The 26,510-nt window shown below is 34.1% G+C and overlaps 4 protein-coding genes across 6 annotated transcripts; all 4 read right to left on the bottom strand.

Annotated features, from left to right (window-relative positions):
* Positions 1–531: 531 nt before the first annotated feature.
* LOC117786430 (G-protein coupled receptor Mth2) lies at positions 532–11,911 on the bottom strand. 2 transcript variants are annotated; one of them, XM_034624691.1, is made up of 7 exons: positions 11,033–11,911; positions 3,985–4,739; positions 3,038–3,653; positions 2,789–2,983; positions 2,347–2,535; positions 1,561–1,756; positions 532–1,113 (listed from the first exon to the last, which is right to left on the bottom strand). In XM_034624691.1, the coding sequence occupies exons 2-5, from the start codon at positions 4,727–4,729 to the stop codon at positions 2,367–2,369; spliced, it is 1,725 nt and encodes a 574-aa protein (XP_034480582.1). In that variant the 5' UTR covers positions 4,730–4,739; positions 11,033–11,911; the 3' UTR covers positions 532–1,113; positions 1,561–1,756; positions 2,347–2,366. The 2 variants fall into 2 exon arrangements, with proteins under 2 accessions (XP_034480582.1, XP_034480581.1); XM_034624690.1 differs by lacking the exons at positions 532–1,113; positions 1,561–1,756; positions 2,347–2,535 and adding an exon at positions 1,808–2,107 and having other exon boundaries at positions 2,789–2,995.
* A 4,241-nt stretch (positions 11,912–16,152) lies between these two features.
* LOC117788050 (kunitz-type U15-theraphotoxin-Hs1g-like) lies at positions 16,153–16,674 on the bottom strand. The gene is made up of 2 exons (XM_034626705.1): positions 16,602–16,674; positions 16,153–16,545 (listed from the first exon to the last, which is right to left on the bottom strand). The coding sequence occupies exons 1-2, from the start codon at positions 16,672–16,674 to the stop codon at positions 16,331–16,333; spliced, it is 288 nt and encodes a 95-aa protein (XP_034482596.1). The 3' UTR covers positions 16,153–16,330.
* Positions 16,675–18,549: 1,875 nt separating this feature from the next.
* Positions 18,550–19,120, bottom strand: LOC117787263 (papilin-like). The gene is made up of 2 exons (XM_034625744.1): positions 18,966–19,120; positions 18,550–18,900 (listed from the first exon to the last, which is right to left on the bottom strand). Exons 1-2 carry the CDS (start codon positions 19,051–19,053, stop codon positions 18,599–18,601), a joined length of 390 nt encoding a protein of 129 aa, XP_034481635.1. The 5' UTR covers positions 19,054–19,120; the 3' UTR covers positions 18,550–18,598.
* Positions 19,121–19,988: 868 nt separating this feature from the next.
* LOC117786580 (G-protein coupled receptor Mth-like) lies at positions 19,989–25,611 on the bottom strand. 2 transcript variants are annotated; one of them, XM_034624911.1, is made up of 10 exons: positions 25,534–25,611; positions 22,314–22,826; positions 22,094–22,253; positions 21,850–22,032; positions 21,519–21,785; positions 21,368–21,450; positions 21,204–21,292; positions 20,951–21,145; positions 20,764–20,872; positions 19,989–20,511 (listed from the first exon to the last, which is right to left on the bottom strand). In XM_034624911.1, the coding sequence occupies exons 2-9, from the start codon at positions 22,806–22,808 to the stop codon at positions 20,764–20,766; spliced, it is 1,581 nt and encodes a 526-aa protein (XP_034480802.1). In that variant the 5' UTR covers positions 22,809–22,826; positions 25,534–25,611; the 3' UTR covers positions 19,989–20,511. The 2 variants fall into 2 exon arrangements, with proteins under 2 accessions (XP_034480802.1, XP_034480803.1); XM_034624912.1 differs by lacking the exon at positions 20,764–20,872 and having other exon boundaries at positions 20,337–20,511.
* Between the last annotated feature and the right edge of the window lie 899 nt (positions 25,612–26,510).

The following is a 26,510-nucleotide window of genomic DNA, read 5'->3' as shown; positions in this document are numbered from 1 at the left end:
ATAGGGAACAATGTTGTACTTGCTTATTCAGTTGAGCGGGAACAGTGTATGACAGATTTATTTGGGAACAGTTGTGAGCAGTGAAATGAATGGGCACAGTTTAGAGGTGCGCTATTGCTGGCAGTTTCTGTTGCATGGGAACAGCGTAGTAAGTTGATTGGGAACAGTTGGAAATGTGCATTCCCTGGTTAATGCGAACAGAGCACTGAGTTGAATGGGAACAGTTTGAAGGTGCTAAGCAATTGAGTTTTTTGTTAACTTCAAACTCTCATAACTTGATCAAAACATAACCGATAATGATTTGACTTCTGGAATGATTCAGCTGCAAAACTTACTTTAATCAGAAAGTCTTATATTTATCGAAAGTTTTTATTATTTGACATTTATTGGATTGTTTTAAACCGTCAAGCCTTGCCCATTAATAAACCGATTTTTATGAATAATATGGTTTGGATCAAAATATTACCTCTTGGAGACTCAAATTATATGAGCTCAGATAATCTCTGCTGATATCCGAAGAAAACAATTAAATTCGATAGTGCAGTGACTGGTTTCTTTGGCTTTTTATTAAAAATTGACATAAAATAGTATTTTATTTTAGGTGAATACATAATTCATACGTAGATATATATGTGCATGAGTATGTGATTAACAAAGATTTGTATATTTAGAGAGTGTAGACTGATAAAATAATTTCAGATAATCACTGCCATATAATATGGCAATAAGACAATGATAACAACATCACAATACACACACACACACATATACAGATAATTAGATATGCATGTAGTTATATTAGTAGTAGAATTATGTAGAAGTAGTGTCTTTTTTTAAGTCTACGATATAATATGGCTGCTAGGAAGGGGCACTGGATCCCAGCTATTCGATGATAAGCACGACGTGGTCTAAATTCTAGAGTCTAGACCCACTCAACGGAAATTGGTGGTGCGCTGTTGTTGTTGTTGCTGTTGTTGTTGATCTAGAGATGACACTAAAGGCTTCTCCGCGGAACTCTTCTCTTGCAGCGAAAGATTTGCCACACTGCTGGACGTTGTCTTCGTAGAATATTGACTCTGACGTTGATGGCTTCCCTCGCGAGCACTCGAGCATCTGATTTGTGTTGGGTGGGAGAGAGAATTCGATTAGAGATAACCTTTACCAAATATATAGTTAATGGAGTGGCAATTTGATAACACAGATAGCACCGATACACCGATAAATATATGTAATTAGCGATACAATTAGTATGATATTTTCGAGGGTTAGCTAGAAATGCAATTGGATGGGGAGTTATTCATGGAAATCAGCAATCAGATATCAGAAATCAGTTTTAGTAATACAATTTGAATTGATTTACATGCGATTAGAAGGCATACCATATACAGTTATAGTTATAGTTATAGCTATATATATAAATACATAGATAGGCGAGTGAAGAGTGATACAGAGAGAGCGAGAGGGGAGATACTTAGTAGCATTTTGTTGAGCTGGGAATATAACTCTGGTTAATTACGGCATTTTCGAACACTACTCGTAGTACTACGTGCGAGGTTTTACCTTTTCTTTATTTTGATTGATTTATGTATTTGATCTAGTCTTAGGATTGATGACAGCCGCTGTACCTGGCGACCTTTTGCCATTGCCTTGGAAGGATGACTTCATTTTTAACTTATCCGGTTGCGAATTTAAGTCGATTGATGTTGAGTTCGTTGAGGTCGATTGACTCGAACTTGGTGACTTTTGCTTCAAGAGTCTGACGACGATAACATATTGATGTACATTTATGTATATATATATATATATATGGTACTAAGGTTACTTTTATTTTATTTGTTTTTGTTTTTGGTTACATGGTATTAGCTATTTGTACAATAAATGGACGGATTTGATTCATTAGGCATTATTTTTGGGTGTTAGCCTCTTGCAGGTTCTTTTTTGCAATTTGATGTATTATTATCTTTAGATTGTCGACTTGAGTGTTGTTGGGTTTATGTTTTGTGATTTGGTATTTGGTATTGTTGTTGGTATTGGTATTGGTATTGTATTGGTATTGGTATTGGTATTGTTGTTGCGGTTCTTTAGCGTTAGCGATACCGAAAGCAGTCTGACAACGAGATACAAGAGATACAATTTAGATATACTAGCTGGATAAATAAAAAAAAACTGGTTGAGTGCTTTCTAAAATTCGAAAATTTGCATGCATGACAGCTGTCAGCTACGACACTCGTCATATTAGTATTGCCACGTTGTACAACACTCAAAAGCGAAGAGGAAGCAGAGATCGAGCGAGCAAACGAGCGAGTGAGCGAGCGAGAGAAAAAGAAGAGAGAGATCACTGCTTACTGGCAGTCCTTCCTTCTAGCTTAGACGTCATGGGAGTGAACTGCACTCGTCGAGTTGGCAAATGCATTGCGTATGACGACCAGCTTACGTATGTGATTCGAGGCATCCATGAATCGCTGTCGCATCGAGTAGCTGCTTCCGGCGACTGTGACGCTCTCCGTTTGGTGCAGACTACGCACCCGCACCGTTCTATGTTTTGGAATAGGTCACGTGGCAATGTGACAGGTGACAGGTGACAAATTATCAATTACAAGACAAGTCAGTTACAATTCGGATGCACAGACAATCAATCAAGGAGGACGAGATCGGCTCAAGGACTCACACAGTAATGAACTTATACATATGGACGGACAATACAATCGAAATCGAAATCGACATCGACATCGAAACCAAGTTCGAGATCAAAGAATTAGCGATCGAATTAATTGAAGCAAAGACTTACCTGTTCGATATCAGGTGTTTAACCTTCTTCTTCAACACAAAGAGCATAAAGATGAGGAATCCCTGCATCGCATTGCACAGATCCGAGACGTAGAAGATCTTCGACCACTTCTTGTCGCTGCCCACAAAATAGGAGATGATCTCGGAGGACCAGGTAACGCCCATGATCAGAAACAGCCGCAAGAACAGTCCGAATCTTAAAGGATTGCTGTTTAAATGAGATTTCAAATCCAAATACACATTCGCTTACTTGTCCTTCTCAGTGCGCAGATTCTTTGTGCTGTCTTCTCTCGCTATAATCCTGGCCATCTCGCGTTGCACGCCGTGAATCTTAAAGGCCGTCATCACGAACATTACAGTATTGGCTACAATGATAATGAGTATGGGGCCAAAGAAGTAAAGCATTGCCGACCAATTTGTCATGTCCAGCCAACAGAACAGTCCACCTCCAATGCCAGGTTTCAGTGACACTGGCCAATCCGAATACTCCTGCACCAGAAACGTAAAGATAAGGAAGATCAGTGCCGATCCCCATGAGTAGAGTGAGTAGAGGAGGAAGCGTTTCTTCTCCTGGAATCGGTTAATGCCGCGTGTGCCTCGGAAATTGTGCCACAGATCGAAGCTGATCACGTTCAACCAGAAGAAGGCGGACATGAAGAAGAAATAAGCCGTATAGCCGAAAATCTTGCAGGACGGTCCTTCAGGATCTAAGTTCTGAACCAGCAGAACGCAGCACAATAGAATATAGCCAAATGTCAGACCCAACAGGTAACAGACCAATGACTTTCCATGCTGATTACGAAGTTCCGGAATCAGCAGATACACGGCAATCGTGAGCAGCATAAAGGGTATGGAAAAAAGCATAGCTAAAAATAAAATAAAATTTTTTATTTTTAATAGATAATTCAAATTTTAACAGAGAAATTTAACAATGAAAATCTCATTACATTACACTTTGATACAAATATTTTTAATATGGACATTTTGGTATCTTTATTACCTTAATACAAATATGTTTCATATCCAATTCTTATGTTTTTAATTTAAATGTGATATTAATCGGATTTGAATATTTTAATTAATTTAAAGTCTTTTTCAGATTCATGTTAGCTTTGAGGTTTAAGTATGTTATCAGATTAATCAAAGTGTCTTATAACCAATTGGAATACAATCTCTGTTGATCAGTGTAAATCTTACCGAATCCATTGATGATCTTCACCGTTGTGTTTTCGTTCAACATGTCACAGTTGGCGGGATTAATGATGTAATAAAGATCCGTTCTATTGACAAATGTGGGCACCATACAGTACTCATTCTTAGACATATATTGCTCGTCATCTTCGCGTAGTAATGTACCATTCTCAAATATCTTGTAGGTATCATAGTAGTTCAACTGCGGGATCAGCGAGAACATCTCTGAGCAGGGTCTAAAGCTCTGCACCACAAATTTTTCATACATGTTTACATTCTGAATAGATCCATCCTTAAGTGTTATATTTATTACTGGTTCCGGCCACACATGATCTGTGCTTGTATCCTTCTGGCACTCAGTGGTGTTGAAAATTTGTCCCCAGGGACAACAGATATTTATACAGGGCTTCAGTTTGCAGATACAAGCACGGGTGTGCGGTGCCACATCAACTCGATCCACCAGATCCGTGTATATATAGTCAAAGGTGCCAACATAGTGACTTGGTATCATAACTCCCTCATAACTGTAGCTACCATTGGGAAACGAGGGAAATCCCGTCACATTCACAGTGTCGAAGAAACTGCATTTCGTGTGGATTCCATTGCGTTCACGATAGTTAACTTCCTCTCCTAAGGCATGGACTCCGAAGGAAGTTCCGGGTAACAGGCGGAATATAACTAAAAATACGACGCCAATCAATGTGACGCCACAGTAGAGGGATCCACTTTTGTGATGGATTTTCTTCTGCATTTTGTGTGCTCTGCAAAAGGAAGACAAATTTTAGATCTTTAAAAATTGATCGAAATTACACTTGTTAACCTGTTCAAAAGTGTTGTAGCTTAGGAATTTTAGAAAATGACAAAATAGAGATAAACTTGTAGAAATAGCTTTAGTGTAAAGAATCAATTTATTAAATAATGTCAATAAAGCAGTCATGAAAAACGACTAAACAAACATACCAAATTTGTATACCCTATGCCCATTAAGTATGTACAAAAATGGATATTGTGTGCTTGACAGAATGTTTGAAACAAGCAGAAGAAGGCGAGGCAGACCCCCTAAAATATATTTATACCCATTACTTAAAAAATAAGTAAAAGGGTATATTGTGCTCGTTGGAATGTATGTAACAGGGAGAAGGAGACATCTCCGACCCTATAAAATATATATATTCTTGATCAGCATCAACAGCTGAGTCGATATAGCCATGTCAAAGACTATAATACATAGAGATACCAAATTTGGCACACAGATTTCTATAGACCCCACACAGGTCAAGTTTGTTTTAAATTTTTGGGACGCCCTCTTCCGCCCAGGCAAATCGCGAAAGACCACCATACCCACGGTTTTTAAGATAGTTCAGTTTTTATGGTAATTAACGTTATCTATTAATAATATCGAGCATACTCGATTGTTGGAGACCAAATACTTACAATGGAAAAGCAAAGACTGTTAAAAATCAAAAATATTTTGCTGACTTGACGCTGTTGCAGAGCGTTGTATTACATTTTCGACTACTTGTTTCAATGACAGCTATATGATATAGTGGACCGATTTTAAACTACTTAGGTCAGCATATATAAGACTAACTTAAATGCATATTTTATAAGTTTGGTCATGATATAAGCCAGATTCATATGCTGTTAGTTTGGTTAAGATACATATCTTAAAGACTTTATTTTTCCCAAACGTAATGTGCATTTTTGAGACTTGTTAAGAACACATAAACATATAAAACACATATATGTGTGTTACAAATGTTAATGTGTATAAAAAAAAAATTATAAGCAAAACAAAAAAAAAATTAAAAAAAAACAATAAAAAAAAATAACGGAGCCGGGAGCTCTTATAATTTGTATATGAAATTCTCTATGTCGATTTTATGGCGGTAAAGAAGGCGTGGCCAAAGTCTGAAACAAACTCGATCTGCTTGAAATGTAGAGGAACCTACAAACCAAGTTTGGTGCATCTAGCTCATATAGTCTCTGAGTTCTAGGTGCTCATACAGGCGGACGGACAGACAGACAGACGGACGTTGCTATATCAATTTGTCTATTGATGCTGATCAAGAATATATATACTTTATAGGGTCTGTTACGCCCAACGTTTAAACAATCCCAATAGACCCCTGTACTTTTATTAAGTACGGTGTCTTAAAACGTAATTGCTTTCTGAGATATCCCAACCAATCCCACTGAATGTGCATTTAAGTTGGTTTTACTATATACATCCTGACAAAATTAAGTTCAAATTGGTTCACTATATCATAAAGCTGTCATTGAAACAATCGGTCGAAGCTTTTGGTACAAAGTGCCTGGTGAGCGGGTGAGGCGAATTTATTGTCCGATAGGGAAGCAATGTTCAAGGCTCTAGCTTATTGTAATTCATTTAAATTTGTGAAATAGACGTGACCAAATTCAAACGCAAACTTGATCTAAGGTTAAGAGAAACCTAGATCCCAAGTTTGGATTCGCTGAGACTGAAAATGTACTCTTGTATTTGTGATAGATTAATTTCCATTTAATCGAGCATAAAATTAAACCCCCATTAAAATTAAGCAACTTCAGCCCCGTTTCAGCTGAGTAAATCTCCTTTTAGCACACTTACACAAACCTTTTCAACAGGTTATCGAGCAGCCGAGGGAAATGGGAATTTATGGCGTCAGTGTGTGTTGAAGCCAATTAGGGTAACAAGTCCCTTGGTTAATGTTTTAAGGGCAGCAAGGACAGCAAGCCAATAGATACCCAGAACACACGCAATGGGCGTCCTGATGTCCTGCGGGGCATTAATCATCCTAAAACATACAGGCACCAAATACATATGAATTTCTGTTAAATTGATACTAAATGCCAAGAACTGTCAATATCCTGTCAAAAGCTCCTTCTCACTTTCCATTTTCCCCTATCGCCATCCTTTAGTTGGCTTAACAACTCCCACTCCCACTCCGACCTCCAATTTCCCATTCCTTCGATTTGTGCCTCATAATAAATTTATTACAAACGCGAAAACTCACCCCATCTCTTTATGGGCCACTATCTTATCGGGCTAACATCATTAGCGTCCAACAATGTATAGAGGAAAGTCAAATTTGGCTTAATACATTGATCGCAATATATTTGCATTTATTGTGGACTTCAGAGTAAACAGGGGGCAGTGTAGAGGGGGTGGGGGCTGTGCACACCCAAGAATTATCGTTAAATTTATGGCACCATTGGGTAAACAGATATTTACGTGGGAATACGAGTATTTGGTAAAATTAGCATAATTAATCGCTTCCCATGCAATTGAAATTTCAACACCATCCCTTCAACTCCAATCAAATCATTTACCCCTTCTCTATCTTTCATTTACTCTTTCCCTCTTCCAATCAAAGGAAAAAAAACATTTCGAAAATTGCCAGAATTATGGCAATTAAATTGAATTATGAGCGGCATTTTCAGCTATTGATTTTACGATTTTCCGGATTTCCATTTGAAAGTTTTTATTGTTGAATAATTTTTTTGTTTGTTTAGTAAATGCAACAACTGTTATAGTTCGCTCTGATATCGTTCAGCTTATATTGAAAACAGCTGTGCCATCGATCGATTTATAATGCTGATCATAGCTTACAATTAATTTCCAACTCATGATTCATGGGTGTGTCTCTCTCTCTCTCCCTCTATGGGTTCTATGTGAATACTAATTAATATAATCTTGATGTAATCAGATAATGTCCGAGAACTGCCAGTAATACGAGTATCAACTTATTAATAAGAATTTATACTTTAAGTTTACACAATACGTAAGCGATTCGAGGGAGATAAAGAGAAAGAAAGGGATCGAGAGAGTGAACTGAAATTGTTATTGATAAGATAATGACAGACAAAGACTATTTACCAGATATTTATTGATTTCCCAGAACTCGACGATTACTAAAAATATTCTTAAGTGTAATGAAACAGAAAAAAACAATTGAATAAGTTGATTTAACTGATGATTAATTAATTATGCTGCTTAATTACTTTCGTTGCGATTAATCTACATTTTAAATGTCGCTCGATAACAACGATAACTCACGACTTAATGATTCATTTGGCGCCATCAACAAGAAAAACATTACTTTTTAGATTACTATTCGATATTCTAACATCACTTTTGATCAGTATATAGATATAAAAATTATTGTATAATAGTCACAGCTGTGTAAAGTGGAGGGAATTGGAGGTATTAATGGAGACGACGCATTTAATAATTATGTATGCTAAAATGCATAAAGCCCCCGGGCCAAGATTTATCGGCGCGGCTGTTGATAAAATGTCGACGTACGATACGAGAACTGGGAACGTGTCACGCGGCGTATGCGCAATATATTAGAATTCAGCAAACGACAACGATTGCGTTGCCTCAGGGGTCCATTTCCCTATGCTAATGAGCATATCACTTATGAATTTGACGGAACAAATAAAACCCATTAAATGTTATATTATCAATCGAAACTCACAACTATTATGATTATTTGGCGAGCAGCGATATCGAAATGTAAATGTTTTCTTTTTAATTTTTTAAGTCCGAATACGAGTACGAGTATTCGTATTTTATATACGTTAATGTCAGATAGCGTAACTGAGTTTTGTTTTATTTCTCTATTGTTTAATTATGTGTCGCTTGCCATTTCGATTGTGCACTTTTATCAGTGGAACGCTTTTGGTCAGGGCGAGAACCACAGTAAACTAATCGCAACCGCAAAATAAACTGAAAGATAGAGAACTTCAAAATTGAAACCCACCACAAGGTATGGATCGGGGTGAGAAAGATAAACAACACCTTCAAAAATAATTCAATAAGTGTATGTATGTGTGCGATTATTTTCAAATTCAACAAATACGTATTGGCAACAACATGGCCCATAGCTTTGATTGTTTTGGTCTAACCCATTGACGGTCTTCCATTTCAATTGTCTGTGTGATTTTCTTCTAGTTTTCACTCGTGCGAGAATTCCTCAAATACAAATATGTTTCCGAGTATTTTTAGCTTTTCTCACAAACACACGCGTGTCCTCCTTAAACACTTTGGGCCAAGCCCTATCCAGCAAATTGGTTGCTCTGGGATATCCCCAATTTCTCTGGTAATTTGCAACTTGCCAAATATTATTAACAGCAGCAGAGCAAGACGGATTAAACACATAAACGAAACGCACCTCAACATTTCCATTGGTTTCCATTCTGACCCATAAATCAATCAAGTCGGAAAAAAAATGTTTAAATAAAAAGTTTTTATGGAAATCAATTTCCTATTTTAAAACTTGTGTTATTTAAAATGAAATTGTATATTTTCCTTATTTGATACCACTTTTGAAAACTATAAACTATCAATTCTTCTATATATCTATTCCTTAAGCAAGAGGTTATTAAATTGATTAAACTAATGTATGTGTTTATACTTTTCTTGTTAATTAGTTTTACTTTTTTTGAATAAAACATATATATTTGTAAATTGTAAAGATTGTAAACACTTTTCAACAGTTTCAAGAGTAAACAAAGCAGCTGTAAAGTGTACTTAAATCCACATGTCCTCCATGGTCATTTTCTTAGTCAGCTTAGTTCGGCTTAAGCAATAAATAAAATTCAGATATATATTTGATTAAGGAATTGTCTTTGATGACACTTAAAAAGACATAAAATTGTTATGTACGATAATAAATGATGGATAGCTAGAAAGAGAGATAGATGGATATACACATTTAGCTAATTAAAGTGTAATTTAATTACACTTATCAAGGAATGCAGCCCAGAGGAGCTTCCACCTGCGTGATAAACAGCAATTGAATGCATTTGAATTGTCATTGGAGATAATCCCACAATATGGTTAATATTATACTATACACATATGAGTATTATAATATTGTATGTATGTGTATGTGCTCCTGATGCATTGTGTTTACAAAACAATGCGACGTGTCGTATAGAGCTGGTTTGACTTCTTAAAAAAACTGTGCATTGAATATGAATACTTGTTGCCGGCAGAATTAAGAAGAATTGAAATAAACAAAACTGAAAGGTGAAGGCAAAAAATAAACAATTCAGGAAAACATATGAACAATCGCCAACCAATCGCCAAATGTTCAAATTGTAAACAAATTCCGTTTGCAAAGAGTTTAAAGTGTTGCAGAAGGGGGAATGGGAATGCGATTGGGAACAGAATCAATGGGAATGGAAATGATCAGCACAATAATTTCAAGGTGGATATCCCTCATTCTAGGTTACTCCTAAGGGATCCAAAGGCAGAAAGATAATTGCAATGACTCAAAAGTGGAACAAGTGTTTAGTGTTTGATATTTGATATTTAGACTAGTTAAAAAAACAGCTTTAAAGACACTTACATTTATTTGACATGTAGTTCATACAGCTAATTACAGCTGGCTAGGAATTCCCAACTAATTACTGACTTAGTGAATGGACTCCTAAATCTGAATATTGGGTAATATATCAGCTCATAAATTAATTTTTATGATCCATAAAAATTAAATATACATTCAATTGGCAATTAAGAAATATAGAAATACCAAATATGCTATCACAATTAGCGAGAGATTATGTTATCTGTTAATTCCATGTCTTGGAACTACAGCAAAAGATTTTTAGATACTAAGCTTGTTTATTAAAATGAAGTTATGAGGGATTAAGTTAATAGAAAATCCCAAAAGCTTACACAAAAACAAACTCATTTAATTAAATATAAATAAACTTATTTCTTGATCAAAAAACTAAAAATTTCGAAATTACTTTTCAGAAATTTAAGTAAATAATATTGAACTTAATTGATATTCTGTTCTAAAATAGAGGGATACGAAATTTCAAAATAATTTCTTTAATAAGCAAGAGTCTTTAATGTCAGACAAACCTAAATAGAAATATCTCTAATATAAATTCATTTGGCACGTGCTATCAATGAAATAGAAAAGTATATTTTGTAAACGCCCACTAGAATGGCATCTGAACTATTTATTCTGCGTCGTTTACAAATAGCTCTTGAGGTTGTACAACAATGCGTTATCTCTTTATCGTTTGTACTTACCTATAGGCTATATATATGCCGATATTTGTATATAGAATATTTGCTTCAATCAAGTTGTTTGTTCTGCTCAACGTTGTTTTTACTTCTCAGAATTGTTAGTAAATATCTTTTGTCACTTTGCAAGTTGAAAAACCTTCACAAAACTCTGTATTTGACTAGATTTGTATATATATATATATATATTTATGTTTGTATATATGTTACTGATAGTAACTTGTGTTAAACCCTCCGATACTCAGTATGCAAGACAGCTTCAACAGTTAAACGCATTGATACGCGGTTCTCTTTAAAGTATTTGCTGAGTTGGGTTTTTTTAAATGCTTCGCAAACTTGATTTTTGCTGTCGTTGTTGTTTTTGTTGTTGGTGTTGCTTTTGTTGTTGGTGTTGTTGTTGTTGATAAACACTGGATGACAAGTACCCGGGAATATTGTCACAAAAATGAATACATCGAATACGTTTTCGCAAAACTCTGTTGCATTTATGGCCTTTAAAAATGCCAAGACTCTTGCAAAACCTGAAATCTGAGTTGCCAATCCATTGAAATACATATAATATGGTTCATTCACACACTGCACCTCGATAATGATAGCTTTCTGGGAAGTTCACAGTGGCAAATCTTTCAAAATCATCAATTGTACAATAATATATATATATTGTGCTTCCAGGGAATTTCCGTATAACACTCTGATCACCAACCTACGCTCGCTTCAACCGGTTAGATTATCATAGTAATTAAGAAAGCAAAAACTAATGTGAATTTACAATATTAATGATTTATAAACAACTCCATTGTTATTATCAACGTTTTTCTCTTTCTCAATGCCGCGAAGCTTCCACGACGCGCGACGAACTAAAGCGAACTGAGCACAAAATGGAGACACGCCAATGGATAAACTTCTGCTCTGGGATAGCGTCAGCACTGTATAATGCCAACTGTTAAGTGTCAAGACTACCGTGCTGTTAATCGGCTGTTCTGTTAAAGTTCCTTTTTAACCTTACAGCAAGTGGATCGTATGTGGATGCAAGAGCACTGTCAATGGTAAACTATTGAATGCAAATGTTGTCGTTCTGTTAAGTGCGCGACCGTTAAAGTAGCCGGCGTAGGTGGAAAGCAATTGCATTTATGGATTGTATTGTCTAAAAATGTTAAGACAGCCTCTATGTTAAAAGACTTTCGGCGCACTGTTAAAATTCCTTCCTCACGCATTGTGTGGGTGGCAAAACAAAAGCCACATGGTAATTGATAGATGATCGCCAGCAGTTGCCCAGTTGAAATGTAAACAAACCGATAAGTGGATCGTGAATTGATGCTTTGAATGGTCAAAACAAAAACCTGCTGATTTGCTCTCAAACAAACATTATTCGCCGGAGGCAACAATTTCAAGCTGTGATTCAAAGTGTTTTGATTTTGTCTATTTATTAATTTAATTGCCACTGCTTGCAATTCAATTAGCCAGCTAAAGCTGACAAAAAGCTCATAAAAGCAAACTAATTACGATGAGTCAAAGATCATCACTTAATAAAGCTTTTCTTTAGGCTCTGTGTATAGGTGAAAGCTCAATATTAACTGTTAAACTGACTATCATCGTACTATCATAGTTGTTCTCAAATAAAAACTACACTTTCAATAAATTGAATCACATTTTCTGTGTCTTTTCTTTTATTAGTCAAAATCGATCTTATTAATGGTTGAAATTCTGTAGATTTTCAGAGCGATGTCTGTAAGACAGTTCATTATTAATCAGTAGAATTTTACATTACTCAACTTTTCTGGAAGCGTATTTTAACTTCGGTGTGCAAAGAAAAAAAATTGTTTTCTTGTTTTGATTTCGCTTTTCACATTCTTTGTTTTCAGCTTGCCATTGTAAGAAGCTCTATATGCATCGAAAAAAGTTACAAAAGTGAGCAAAAGATAAGCTTTAAAAATTTACTCATATCCTAAAATGAACTGACCAAATCGCATGTTGAAAACTGTTCAATTGGGGTATACGATTTGGATACTACTTCCCGGTAGCTCCGAATGACACGTAGGGCGCTTTATAGCATTTAAAATAAACATGGTTAATATACTAAAGTTGCCTTGTGCCTGAGTACGTGTTCAAAGTCAGCTACGACAAAAACAGTTATCATTATGATATAATAGGTTAATTCGATAATTTAGTTGTGGTGCGATCCAAATTGGGAAACAGAAAGTTTACGAATTGACAACGATTTTTGGGTGGTCTTCGATTACTGTGGTTCGCAAAAAAAAAACTTTCAATTGCTAATTATTAATATGACTTTGAAAACAATTTATAATTCGCGCATTTATAAACAATTTCGAATACGTATTGTATTAATAAACCCATGAAATGAAACGTGCCTCGCCTCATCTTGTCGGATCAATATTTAGGGAGGGGAAAATTATTCCATGGTATTCCCGAATTATTTATTTGACATTGTAGAAGACGAGAGTTAAAAAAAAACTGGTTTTTCGCTTAACATTGAATCTCAATTGCCGGCAACTACATACATATATATTGTCAAAGATTCAAAGATTCAGTAAGTAGTATTCACATACACAACAAAAAATCAACAAATTAAAAGCAACTCAAAACAGCAACAACAACAACACAAACTTGTGGGCAGCTCTTGCTCTCTTTGCAAACCATAAATATCACATTTTAATTGCCAGGCCAGAGACCAGGCTGCAATACTGCGAAGATCACTGTGAAACGGATGCCACAGAGTTGGCCTTAAGACTGAAATCCCGACAAGCCGAACAGATGTCGAAATACTCGTACGTAGTTATCAAGAGTCGCAGTTCACAGTTTGCATACACATATCAAATATTTAAGTATTCCGATTAGAAAACGCGATCACTTTATGTTAGCAAGCAGCCCAACGAGTGGATATTTGATTTTCTTTCGTATATGTACATACATAAAAACCATTTACTTGAAGGTTTAAACATAACGTATTTTTCACTTAATTAATGTTGCGCCTTTTCCGTTTGTTTGCTTGTTTGTTTAACCGCTGCCTCACTTCTGAAATGCTGAGTTCTCTGCTAGTGAGCAACGCTTTCAACAATCTTTGACTGTTAAATCTGTTAACTAACAGTGAAGAGCTTGCGAGCTTTAGTAAAGCTCTCTATTTTAGCATCAGCCAAAAAGTATGCATCAATTTTCTTAGTAAGTTTTAGGCCACTGCACTATGGTCCGGATGACGATTTTTTAGGAATGAATTAATAACTCGAGAACGAATAAAGTTTTTTTGGTCTAGTCTTTTGCATTGGGCCTATGATATAAATACGCAAATGGATTAGAAAAGTGGGCGTGGTCCCGCCTTTATTTTCGCCTTTATTTTTTGTTTTTCAAACTATCAGGACCAAACTTACAGGTTAGGCGTGTTTTCATCCAAATCGGACAACTATATCATATAGAAATAATAGGAATTATCAGTCGAAAAGTCACTTTTTTTATAAAAACGCTATTTTTTCCAAAATATCTGACCAAACTGAACGTATATATGTGATATTATGCTCCTCACATTCTGGTTATCAGATATCAAGATCAGAATACTATACTTTTTAATATCATAATGTTCACGTTATCAAAATAAGTCGTTAACTGACTTTTTGTATGAAACAAGAAATTTTTATTTTTTGCCGATTGTAAAAATTTAACATTTATTCAATGCGTAAACACAAGTTTTTGTAATTTTCGCCAATGCGCCCAATAAAATAAGCCAAAAAATCATAATTTTGGTCATTTTGTCTCATGTGTTGTCGCCACACTTTGAACGAATACGCATTTTATAACGTGAGGTTAGCTGCAATAAAGTGAAATTTTGAAAAATGCGCAAAAATGCGCAACTTCAGCTTAATAGTACAAATTCAGAATTGATTTCTCTACAAAATGCATATAGTCGCATTGCTAGCATATGCTAGCAAAATTAGTTACCTCTTTCCAAAGATAAAATTTAATCACAAAATTTTTTAACGAGGTAAGTTTTTAAATTACAAAAAACAATATATTGCACGTTGATTTTCAACAACGCGGATATATAAACACAAAGTAAAAGCCACAACAAATATAATCCATGATAAATTTTGTTAAAAAAGCTTTTAAATTAGTGCTGTAAGACAATTCAAATTAACCATAAAAATGAGAATATCCGTGTGCACTTTGTTCAAATCAACTCTGTTTCACAGCAGATTGCTAAACAGTGTTGGAAAATGTTAAAATTTTAGTTATGCAACATTTGAGCTGGATGTATTTTAAATGCATCGCCATCAAAAAATCGAAACTATGAACATTTTTAAGAAATGTCTTTATTCCAAAAGAATCGTCGTCCGGACCATAGTGCACTGTTGAAGTTAGTTTTATAATATTTTAAATAGGGAACATTTGATATAACTAAATGTATCCAAATGACACTGAATATGAGATGTGCGCTACAAATCTTTAACAGCGCCAAAGCAACCCAAAAGCAATGGTTGCTGTTCCTGAAAACAAGCAAGCATTGACTTTAAATGTCTAAAAAAAATGGTTGAGAGATTTGACAAAATTAAATATTTATTGAATTAAATTAAAATAATTTTTAAGCTGACGGAAAATGCATAAAATACGTTTTTTAAATTTTGTAAACTATACAAAATGTTCCTCAATTGCTGAAACTGGAAGTAAGCCGATTTTTTTGACTTCGAAAATATGTTCGAATATTGTTAAATTTGCAAAAATACATATTTTCTCATTCGCATTAAAATATTATACATTGCATTTAGCATCACAGTCTGCCTTACTGCAGTACCGATTGTTATTGCTTCCACATCCTATTATTGCTGGTATCCGTGCATCTAGTTAAATTCGAATGACCTTTATTCTTATCACCATTACAGCTCTGTTTCACTAAAGACGATCAAATAAATGCTGTAAATAGACTGGGATATAAAATGTAAAAAGAAAGACATACGAGGACGTCCCCGACAACTAGTAGCTTGAGTGGGGCCAAAGTAGATCGCCAGAAAAACGAATAGTATAACGAACTTCATTTTGAAAGAAATTAAAGAGAACTCAGTTCTGTTTCAACTGATTTCAAGCTGCAAAAATGTGCTCGTTTTAAAGCAAATTGTTAAATACAATTTAATAGTTAAATATATGCCAACAGCTGTTTCAAAATGTGGTTTTTTAACAAATATATAAGTGGAGATTATGCTAACATATATGATAAGATTAAATTTAATAACATTAATTCTATACTATTCTATAAACTTCTATAGTAGGAATCCTTATATTTTTCTGAAATTTTTATTTGTTTTACCATTTAGATAATTTAGTATCAAAAATACGAGCACATAAGATCACACAATGGAACTTGCTGCAGTATCGATTTCTATTGCCACCACAGCCGAGATATTTCATTTTGTTACAGGAATTACCACTGTAGTACCACATCTCATTGTTGGCATTTAAACTACAGCCCTCTAAATCCGCGTGTCCTATATTTTTACCGCCGTCGCAGCTCTGATCATCTGATTGAGAAACAAATTGTTAATTGAATCATGTATCAATTACAATTTTTACTGACCAGGACATCCAGCACAACCGTCGAAGTCCTGAGCGTAAGCTATGGAGAGTATTAAGATTAGAATAAATAACATTTCAAACTCTGCTCAGTTTGTACTAATTCACTTCTCTAAATATAAGTATTTATATAGCGGCTTGAGAATTTAAAAATACCTATTAAGCGACAGCTGCTACCGGAAACGATTAAAATTATAAGCTCGTAGCAATGTCTAGACTCTAGAGATAAGAAATAGGGTTTGACAAATGAAAACAAAATAAATAAAATTAGCTTGAATTGTAAATTTTTGAATATGCTCTTAATCTAATAATGACATTGTATTTCGGTCGAAGTTATTAAATAAACTAAAGAAACATAGGTAACAAACATATAACTATATTATCTTTAACATTTTATTTCACATTATATTATGTTGTTGTATTTATGAAACGTAATCTAAAAGACGTCAAACAACAGTTACTAATATTTTTTGAAATTAAATAAATATATGAAAAAAGGAATACAAAAATGTATGTATTTAATACCCACAAAAAAAACCTTTACAGGAGGTAAAAGTCTAGTGACGAAAGCAATTTCTAGCCCCAAAATTTCTGATATCCAATTTTGTGACGAACAAGATTCAGTTAATCTAAAAATTTAAATAAAAATATTAATTAATAAAAAAAAAGCAAAAATTGGCATTCGGCACTGCGCAAAAAGTAATTTTTATGTACAAGGAAGCTTACCCTTTTTGCTCACAGTGCACAATGCCAATTTTTGTTTTTTTTTTATTAATTTATATATATTTATACAGACTTTTACCTCGTGTAGAGGGTAATTAGTTACCGAAAATAACGAAAGACATATATTTTAACAAATACACCCTTTTACCTATTTTTTTAATAACGGGTAAAAAATTAATACAAAAAATGTAAAGTTGCGGGGGGTAGTCAAAAGTGGGGAATTTCGCTTTTATTCAACAACAGCTGTCATTTAATCAATGCTCTTTATATATTCGCACATATTTATATCCAAGATCAGATTGTTATATAAACAGCTTTAGACATAAAGTACAAACTATACGTGTTGGTTTGCAATGAAAATAATTTTAATCTTGGCCTGTCTGACTCTTTATGTTGCCCACACTCTATCGCAGGAACATTGTCGCGGTAGTATCAGTCCTGGTAAATATTGAAATTTTTAAATATTTAAAAAAAAAATGTAGATAAGAAAAAAATATTTTGTTCATAGCTGATCCGAATTGCAAGGCCGATGGTAATGAAGGTCACACTTATCGGCCTTCCTGCCTCAGGAATGCGAATAATGAAATGTGGTATTACGATTGGAAGAATAATTCGTGTAGGAAACTGTTCTATAAAGGCTGTGGGGGTAATAAAAATCGTTTCTGCTCACGAGAGGCTTGCAGATTAGATTGCGAAAGGTCGGAAAAATTATATTAAATTGTTTTGTAAATTAAAAATATTATTTTAATTTGTATTAAAAGTTATTAAAACATTACATCAACAGCAAGAATATAATTAAGTGAGTCTCTTAACGTGTTACACATTTCGTGACAATATTGTAACACCCTCTAATGGGTTTACGCCCTAATTGTTTCAGCCTATTATTCCCCAATTCACGTGAAATTGGTAAGCTTTACATGTAATTTTCAACACAAAGTCATCATTATGTCATTAGACCCAACCTAGCAATAATGAAAAATGCATGAGTTCGAGTCTGGTTGAAAAGGTTTCAACAAGTTGTTAGTGTATCTTGACGGAATAACAAGCTGGGGAGTATGATTCATAAATAGTTTTGTGTCATACACGGATATTTTAACAAAATTTTGAATAAATAATATGGAATATAAATTGCTTCACATACTTTTTTTAACTTAGTCCGCACAAATTTTTAAAAGTCGTATTTAAATATGAAAATTGATTTGAACAGTTTGCGCTAAAGAAAGTTCAAGTTTCTTGTGTTTTTATCAACTGGTTCATTTATTAAAATATATTTAAAAATTATGGTACTGTAGCAGCTTCAACTGATACAGTTGGTTCAGTTTGTTCAGTTGATTCAGTTGGCTCAGTTGATTCAGTTGGTTCAGTGGAAGGAAGTGTTACAACTCTACGAATGCATTTCCTTTCACAAGCTTCCAAAGAGCAATAGCGATTTCTGTTACCACCACAACCTCGATAGGACATTTTCCTGCAGGACTGAGTCCACCGGTCATAGTACCACATATCGTTATTGGCATTTCTTCGACAACTCTGCCGACGTCCACTCCGTCCGGAATCTCTGCGGCCAAGACAACTTTGCTCATCTATTTGCAAGGACAATGCAAGTTTTAACATAATTATATTATTAACAACATTTTCAGATACTCACTACGAGGAACACGACCTCGACAAGAGCGTTGACCCTGAGTATAGGCCACGAAGAGCGTGAGACAAGCCAGGATTAAAATGAATTTCATGTTTAAGAGATACCGTAAAACTATACTCAATTTAAACTGACTTAATACTGCAAATATTGGAGTTTATATACGATATTCATGTATGTATGTATGGTTCCAATGAGCAGATGTCAGTAGAACGTGCTTAATGAAAACCGAACAACCGAATTATTACTAAAGAATTAAATTTAAATAAAGAAATATGGCTCTATATAGGTCTAAAATTCAAATGCTGCGAAAACATTTCCCCGCAGCTGGAAATATAGACATGACTTCTTTCTTTACTGTAAACAATTAAGAACAAAACTCTGAATGACAATGGCAATTTTAAAAAGCAGGTTCGTGTTACGATTTATTAAGGCTTCACATACAAAAGTTATTACAAAATAGTCGACTTTAAAATACCCTGAGCCTAGTCCGTTGAAAAACACTTAATGGCATATATACATTCACTAACAAACGTGCAGCATCGAACTTCTTTCTCCATGTGCTTTGCACTTATTAAAATTGTCTCTTGAATATCTTAATTATTAATTTTCGATAGTCATAAAATATTACAGGTTGATAGGGAGTATAAAAGAGCATTTATGTATTGAACCTCAACTCTTTATCTTTAAAAAATGCATTCGTAATTAGTATACAAATTTTATTTAACGCGATGTTTTACGATGTTTTTGCAGATACCGATGTTCATCGATGCATCGAAGTTTGACATAAGCATCGGTCGTAACGACTAAGACTGCTATAAAAGCAAAACATATAATGAATATGAATGCTATGGAAGCTCTAATTGTGATAATTATAATTTAAAACATTGTTAATCAAAAATATGGATCAACGGAATTGAACCATCGGAATTTATTGTAATAATATTTATTTATTTTAAACATTGTCAATAACAAATTGTTAATGTTATGAAAACAAAATTTGTATTATTTTATTAAATTACGTTAAATACGTTATAAACGCTTTATTTTTAATTATTTTTTTTTTAATGCATTTTTGTTAAGAAAACAGAACATCGGACATTGAGTTCTATTTTTGTAAACATCGATGAACATCGACATCGAAGTTTCGACCCAAATTTACATCACTAGTTTAGGGTGACAAGGGGGCGTGGTATCCAAACAGTGAACAAGATATGGGATTCAAAAAGCTCCATTCCAAATGGTTAATAGGAGAGGGCTAAGTACGTTAGGATTTTAATACTGATTAAGAATATATATACTTTTCACAGTAGTACATATATGCTTCTTTCATCTGCTACATACGTTTGAACAAAGAAAGAAGAAGACACTGCATCATACAATTCTTTCGCATGTTTGTTTATGTGTGTGTATATGTTTTAATGAAAATATGTAAATATGCATGATGAATACCTAAGTTAAAGTTAATTCGGTAGTCATCTTAGTTATCTTTCGCATTCCTTTAGCTGGCTTTGGAAATGGTTTTCTTTTTGAAATTGCACCCTGATTAGTTCTGAAAAAAAAGACTCATTAGATACGCATATTAAAATAATTATATCTTGAACACAAACTAAATTCTTTGTTAATGCATGCAAAATCAAAGAACTAAAACCATCAAAGTGTACAAAATTAAATGAAAATAAAGTTATTCCCAAACCAAAATTGTTTTAACAAATGCAGAAATGATATAAAACTAGGACAGACAACTTAAGATTAAGAATTTTAGAAGAATTTTAAAAAATAATTGAGAAGCCAATTGTTTTACCTAATTCAAGATATTAGGACCGATATTTTTATTAATGCCGTCCCTGTCTTGTAATGCGATCTCTTCATCGGAGCCGTCCTCATCATCAGCTGAGCTTATACCTCGAATTCTTTTTCATAAAATGTTAAGGTGTAATAATATCCAGAATATTTCATTTATCAAATATCAATAAGAGTGAGATACTTACCTATCCAAAATCAGATTCATTACACTTCGCTTGAGCACAAACAAAATGAATATGATGACTCCCTGGGCACAGTTAATGTAGTCAAAGATTTTTAAGACACTTTCCCAAGAAGCATTGTTTTGCAAAAGATATGCAAATATCTCAAAGGTCCACGTAATACCCATGATGACGAACAAACGTACAAACATTCTGAACCTATATATAAAGAGATATTTAAAATCTGTAGTCTCTCTCCTCTCTAAAAAGTTGTTACGTTTGATTATCGGATCTCATATGTTTCTCCCGTGCCTCGGGTAAATTCAAGCTCTTCAGCTCCTTTTTTACTTCCACAATGCGAATGGCCTACAGAAAAAACAATTATGAAAAAGATGAGAATAGAATCAGATTAAAAAAGTCTGAAGCATGTGATTTTATTACCGTCAGAATAAACATCGTCATGTTGAAAATGATTTGAAGTGCCATAAGTCCATGGAAATATATCATAGCAGACCAGTCATTAGCTGCAAACGATATATCGTCATATCGATAAATAAGTTAAGTTGATAAATAAGTTAAGTAATAAACTCACTTTTGACCCAGCAATTGTACATCGCAACTCCTGGTAACCAAGGTAAGTTTTCATCATTATCTCGATCCAAACTGTGATCAACTATTATTATGATTATCGTAAGAAGAGCGGCAGCTCCCCAGGCATACAGGCTATACATGAAGAAGCGATACATGTTTGTGTGACGTCGAACGGTATAGTTGTTTCCCCGGAAACTATTCCACAGATCAAAACTGATAACTGTTAGCCAGAAGAATCCTGCCATTACTGCAAAATATCCTACGTAACCTGAAATAGATACTCAATAATTTAGGACAAATTATCGTAATTGGCATATATCTATTATGCATACCATTCACTTTACATCCAAATAGACTCCAATCTCTATGTAGATTATCGACTGTCAGTAATGCAAATGCCACAACAAGACAAAGCATATAGCATACAAAACAATATCCATGTAGAGTCCGAAGCTTCGGGATCCAAAGGTAAACGAAGCAAGTAATTAGCAACAAGATTATCGACAGAATTCGAACTGGAAATATATATCACGTTAATCGAGAAGTTTTGTGGGAGGAGTCGACTCCTTGCCTTACGTATGTTGTACAGCAGTTGACTCGGAGCTGGATCATAACAATTGTGGGGCACCAGCATTAAAATCGACTCGCCTTTCGGGGTCAGGATGGGATGGGGCTGCATACAATATTCCTGCTTGGACAGACTTCGGTTGTCACCATTACGCAGCAAGACTCCATTCTGCAAAAAATATATTATTATGTAAAATTGCCAAGACTTTGGAATAGAAATGAACAAAACCTCAAACAATTTCCAACTCTTGGTTTCGTCATTTAGCGCGTCAAGGTGAAAATGTCCTGTGCAGGGCACTGGTAAATCATGCTGAACAATGAACTCATTGAGGACATGTCTCCTGACCTCTGTGCCATTGTTGAGAGTTACATTCACAAATGGATCGTATTTAAGTTCTGCTGAAGTATATTTCTCACACGCCCGTTCATCGTCAACGAGCACCAGATTCTTCTGACAACAGAATCTTATACAAGTGCCTAGTTTACAGGCACATCCTCTCAGATGTTTTGGCACATCCACCTTTACTCCATCCACCAGAATCTCGTAATCATATTCGCCAGTTTGTTCCTTAGGAATTATGATATTTTCGTAAAGATACGAACCATTTGGGAATTTAACACTATCCGTTAATTTGACTGTGTCAAAGTAATCACATTCGGGAATATCAGCTTTTGTGCTACTTATTAAAAGCAGACTTAGCAGAAGTCCTATCCAACTTCGCATGATGTTTGTTGGAGAGTTCTGTAAGCTATGAAATAAATTAAAATTACAGAAAAATTTATTTAAAAATAAAATAATTTAAATTGCAATGAGAACTTTTAACGATATTTGTATATATTTTATACATTTTTATTTTGATAAAATGATGTACCCTTGATTTGTGTAGTTTGTATCAGCTTGTCCTCAATTTACTTCTAAGTAACCCATCAAATGTATTCTAATTTAAGCTATTTTTTTAGGTGCGATCGATCGCAATAAAGAAAAGCAGATGCCACAACTCACTCAATAATTTAAACAACTGGTGAAATTAATTTGAAAAATCGGATAGCAACAAAGTTTCCGAAAACCTTTCAGCTGTGAAAATTAATCTTTCCAAGGTTATTGCTAAGAAAAATCGATTAAATATTAAGGTAGAGGATTTTAAAAACAACAGATTATTAACTTAACTTTTGCTCAGAATGTTGTTAATAATATATATAGATTTATGTATATAATTAAACATAAACTTTTTTCAAGCAACAGTTTCGTACTTTGTCAGCTCGAATTTGTAACATCCGTGAACGAATAAATATTCGCAAATACTGAAATGAATTCGAGACGGTAAAAGTGTAGTGTGAAAAAGCTACCACGACGATTCGATTCTCTATAATCATATATACTCAATAATAAACAGTCTGTCAAATAAAACTGTCAATAAGAAGAGGCTTCTATTAATATAGTAACATTAACATCCTAGTAACATCTCCGATGTAGATTCAAGATTATAGAACTCGAAGGACAGATACGTTGATGGAACGTGATCAGCTTATAGACTTAAGTTATTGTCTGCAATTTGTTTTTCTTATATGTATATTCAATTCATTGTCTTCTTGACTTGAATCTATAAACTGATGGCGTTTTAGATTTTTTTATACCCGTCAATAAGACTGTGCCTCAACTAGATCGTGAACAAACATGAATTCATTCGTTTTCTTAGAAATACATCTCCATTAATAAAAAAAAAAAGCTTGAAAGTCTTAAATATTCAAATTGGACTGCTCTAGCTGGCAGTTATGATCATATCCATATTTGATTGCAAACATACATATATGATAACTATATACATATGTACATTTAATTTCTCTGACATCATCAAGTATTTAACAAATGTATGTATAAGCTCTCATGTGCAGAGTAAATACAAACCATTTGTTTGCATTTGAACTCAGCTCGCTAGCTACACTTCAAACAAATTGAATTTGAGAATTGAACAATCGGCACATTTGGCGGCAAAGCCAATAAGAATTATATACTTGAACATACACATGCATATGTATTCATATTAGAATCTTATTTAACAGAAAACAGAACAGAACATTTTAAATTATAATTAAAAACCAAATTTGTTTAATCTTATGAAATAAGTCATAAATTTCAAAAAGATTTTAATACCCGACCCATGGTAAATTGGACATCTGGATTATGACGACCAAAAATATAAACTAAAATGTCATGCAAGATACAATTTTAAGCAGCGACGCGTCGTTCCGAGAAAAAAAAGCTCAAGATATACTGAAATTGCAAAATAAAAATTTCGCTAATGTGTTCTACGTTTATGTGTGTTGTATTTTTCGTATTCTACAAAAAGAAATTGATAAGAATGCCCAAGGTTTAAGTGGCTTGGTAGTCGTTATCATGTTACAATATTCTCATACTCTCACTCTCGACAGTTGTCAGTATTCTTTAGTATATAAGCTATAGTCCCGATTAGAGGTGCGCGCGGGCCTCATTTTTCAGGCCCGGCACGACACGAGCCCGAAATTTCTTCGTTAAAAATGACACCAGCAAGCACGACTCATTTTTTGTATAGCTAGACCCCGGCACGAATTGCTCAAAACTTTTTTTGTTTTATTTATAATTGATCCTTATTATTTTAGGTAGAACAAAAAATCAACAATTAGCAAATTAAAATTCTGAAACTACGAATATCGCATATCTGATGTGATTATAGATCGTTAATTTTAGATGTGTTTAGTACCTCAAAGTTAAGCACGAGTCCGGCTCGACCCGACCCGACTATTTTGTATAAAGGCTCATGGGACCTCGAGGACCGGCACGGCCCGTGCCCCATTATAGTCCCGACCATTAGTAGCTACCCAGTGGGTTTTCTTGTGCAGAAATATGTGCACATTTGATACAGAGCGCTCAGGAGGTCTATGCAGTTAAAGAACACCTTTATTTGATTCACACCAGGAACAAATGAGAAGAAGATTATGCCGAGAACTATGAAAAAATGACTAGTGAACGACAGACTTAGCTGACTACCTAAGGGTTCCTAGACTGGGTTCCTAAATCCGCGCATTTATGTATATAATTTTGATCTTCATACCACAACCGTATCACTAATTGTGGAACCTGTCAAGAGTTTTCAGTCACATTTGCGTACACAGAACAACGTTAATTATTGGTATATTTAATACAAATATAATACAAAATTAATTAAATAAATATATTCAAAAAAAAAATAATAAGATTTCAGCACTCTCACTACCCCACTTCGCACAAAACAGGCTACGCCTTTGAAAATACTGGAGTACATACACCCACACAAAGTTAACATGCTTTTGGTATTCCAAATTTCATTGTAGTCTGTCGAGTTTTTGCCGCCAATAACTTAAATAACAAACCGTAGAATATATACAAAAATTTCATTAATAAACGTGCGGTGCTGTAATTATTTTACACATACTTTTGTATTTACGAGTATGCAGATATTTTTACTACGAGAAACTATGAGAAAGCTTCTATCAACGGCGAGCAACAGGAATGTACTGACTAAGCAAAAAATTCGAAAAACAATTCACAGTCAGTTGACGTCAGCATTTGGCAAATTGCCTACGAAAACACTCCCCTCTCTCAATGGATAAATTTATTTACTAGTTTCCATCACACGGTCTTGCCAAATGTTCTACATATTATAAAATAAAATTTTTTACTAATTGCTCCGCGATCGCAATGGACAGTACAAGAGTGTAATAATAAATGAATAAATGAAATTTTTATTTATTAAAACGTTGCTATATTAAAAAGCTCTCACTCTCTCTCTCTTTCTCATGCGCTCTCGTGACAGAACAGTGACACAGAGTGTACTAAATGTTAATGAATTATTATTGTTTGAATTTTATTGCATCGCTTCAATTTAAATAATTGTAAAAAATTGATACTGAAATAAAAATTTAAATATAAATAAAAATGATTTTAAAATAATAAATTTAATATTCAAGACTTAAAATTATTAGTGTGGTAAAGTTTAAATTGAATCAAAACTTGTTGCTAAGATCTTTTTCAGAAAAGATTCTTAGTATATATATTTTAAGAATAACTATGAATGAATAATGATTAAATAAAGTCAGATATGGTATTTCAATTGAAATATAATTATTAGTCACTTGGTTATAATATTTGTTCAACCACTGAACAAAGGTTGTATACAGAAACCTGCTGTTCTCATTCACATACGAATTTTGATAAATACACACAAATGTATAATATACAAATGTACCTAACTCACATATGTATATGTATTTATACATAAGCAGTGTGTGATCTTGATCTCTTTGCAAATCGCACAAAAAACATTCCAAACCGTAGCCGTTCGTATCAGACTCTTCGTATAAGAGTCGTATGTTAACCGCAACGGGAAACGCGACGCCGAACAGTGGGCGA

This window comes from Drosophila innubila, assembly GCF_004354385.1.
Source record: "Drosophila innubila isolate TH190305 chromosome 3L unlocalized genomic scaffold, UK_Dinn_1.0 0_D_3L, whole genome shotgun sequence".
Classification (NCBI taxonomy): domain Eukaryota; kingdom Metazoa; phylum Arthropoda; class Insecta; order Diptera; family Drosophilidae; genus Drosophila; species Drosophila innubila.
This window is presented reverse-complemented; position numbering and strand designations above follow the sequence as displayed.

Bases quoted from the DNA above. Each gene is read 5' to 3' on its own strand.
- LOC117786430 (XM_034624691.1), bottom strand. From the start codon at position 4,729: ATGCAGAAGAAAATCCATCACAAAAGTGGATCCCTCTACTGTGGCGTC. The intron at 3,654-3,984 runs GTAAGATTTACA...TTTTATTTTTAG, and splicing joins GAAGATCATCAATGGATTCG to CTATGCTTTTTTCCATACCC. The intron at 2,984-3,037 runs GTAAGCGAATGT...CAATCCTTTAAG, and splicing joins CTGCGCACTGAGAAGGACAA to ATTCGGACTGTTCTTGCGGC.
- LOC117788050 (XM_034626705.1), bottom strand. From the start codon at position 16,674: ATGTTATTTATTCTAATCTTAATACTCTCCATAGCTTACGCTCAGGAC. The intron at 16,546-16,601 runs GTCAGTAAAAAT...TTTCTCAATCAG, and splicing joins CGGTTGTGCTGGATGTCCTG to ATGATCAGAGCTGCGACGGC.
- LOC117787263 (XM_034625744.1), bottom strand. From the start codon at position 19,053: ATGAAATTCATTTTAATCCTGGCTTGTCTCACGCTCTTCGTGGCCTAT. The intron at 18,901-18,965 runs GTGAGTATCTGA...CCTTGCAAATAG, and splicing joins TCGAGGTCGTGTTCCTCGTA to ATGAGCAAAGTTGTCTTGGC.
- LOC117786580 (XM_034624911.1), bottom strand. From the start codon at position 22,808: ATGCGAAGTTGGATAGGACTTCTGCTAAGTCTGCTTTTAATAAGTAGC. The intron at 22,254-22,313 runs GTTTTGTTCATT...TATTTTTTGCAG, and splicing joins AGAGTTGGAAATTGTTTGAG to AATGGAGTCTTGCTGCGTAA. The intron at 22,033-22,093 runs GTAAGGCAAGGA...ATATATTTCCAG, and splicing joins TCAACTGCTGTACAACATAC to TTCGAATTCTGTCGATAATC.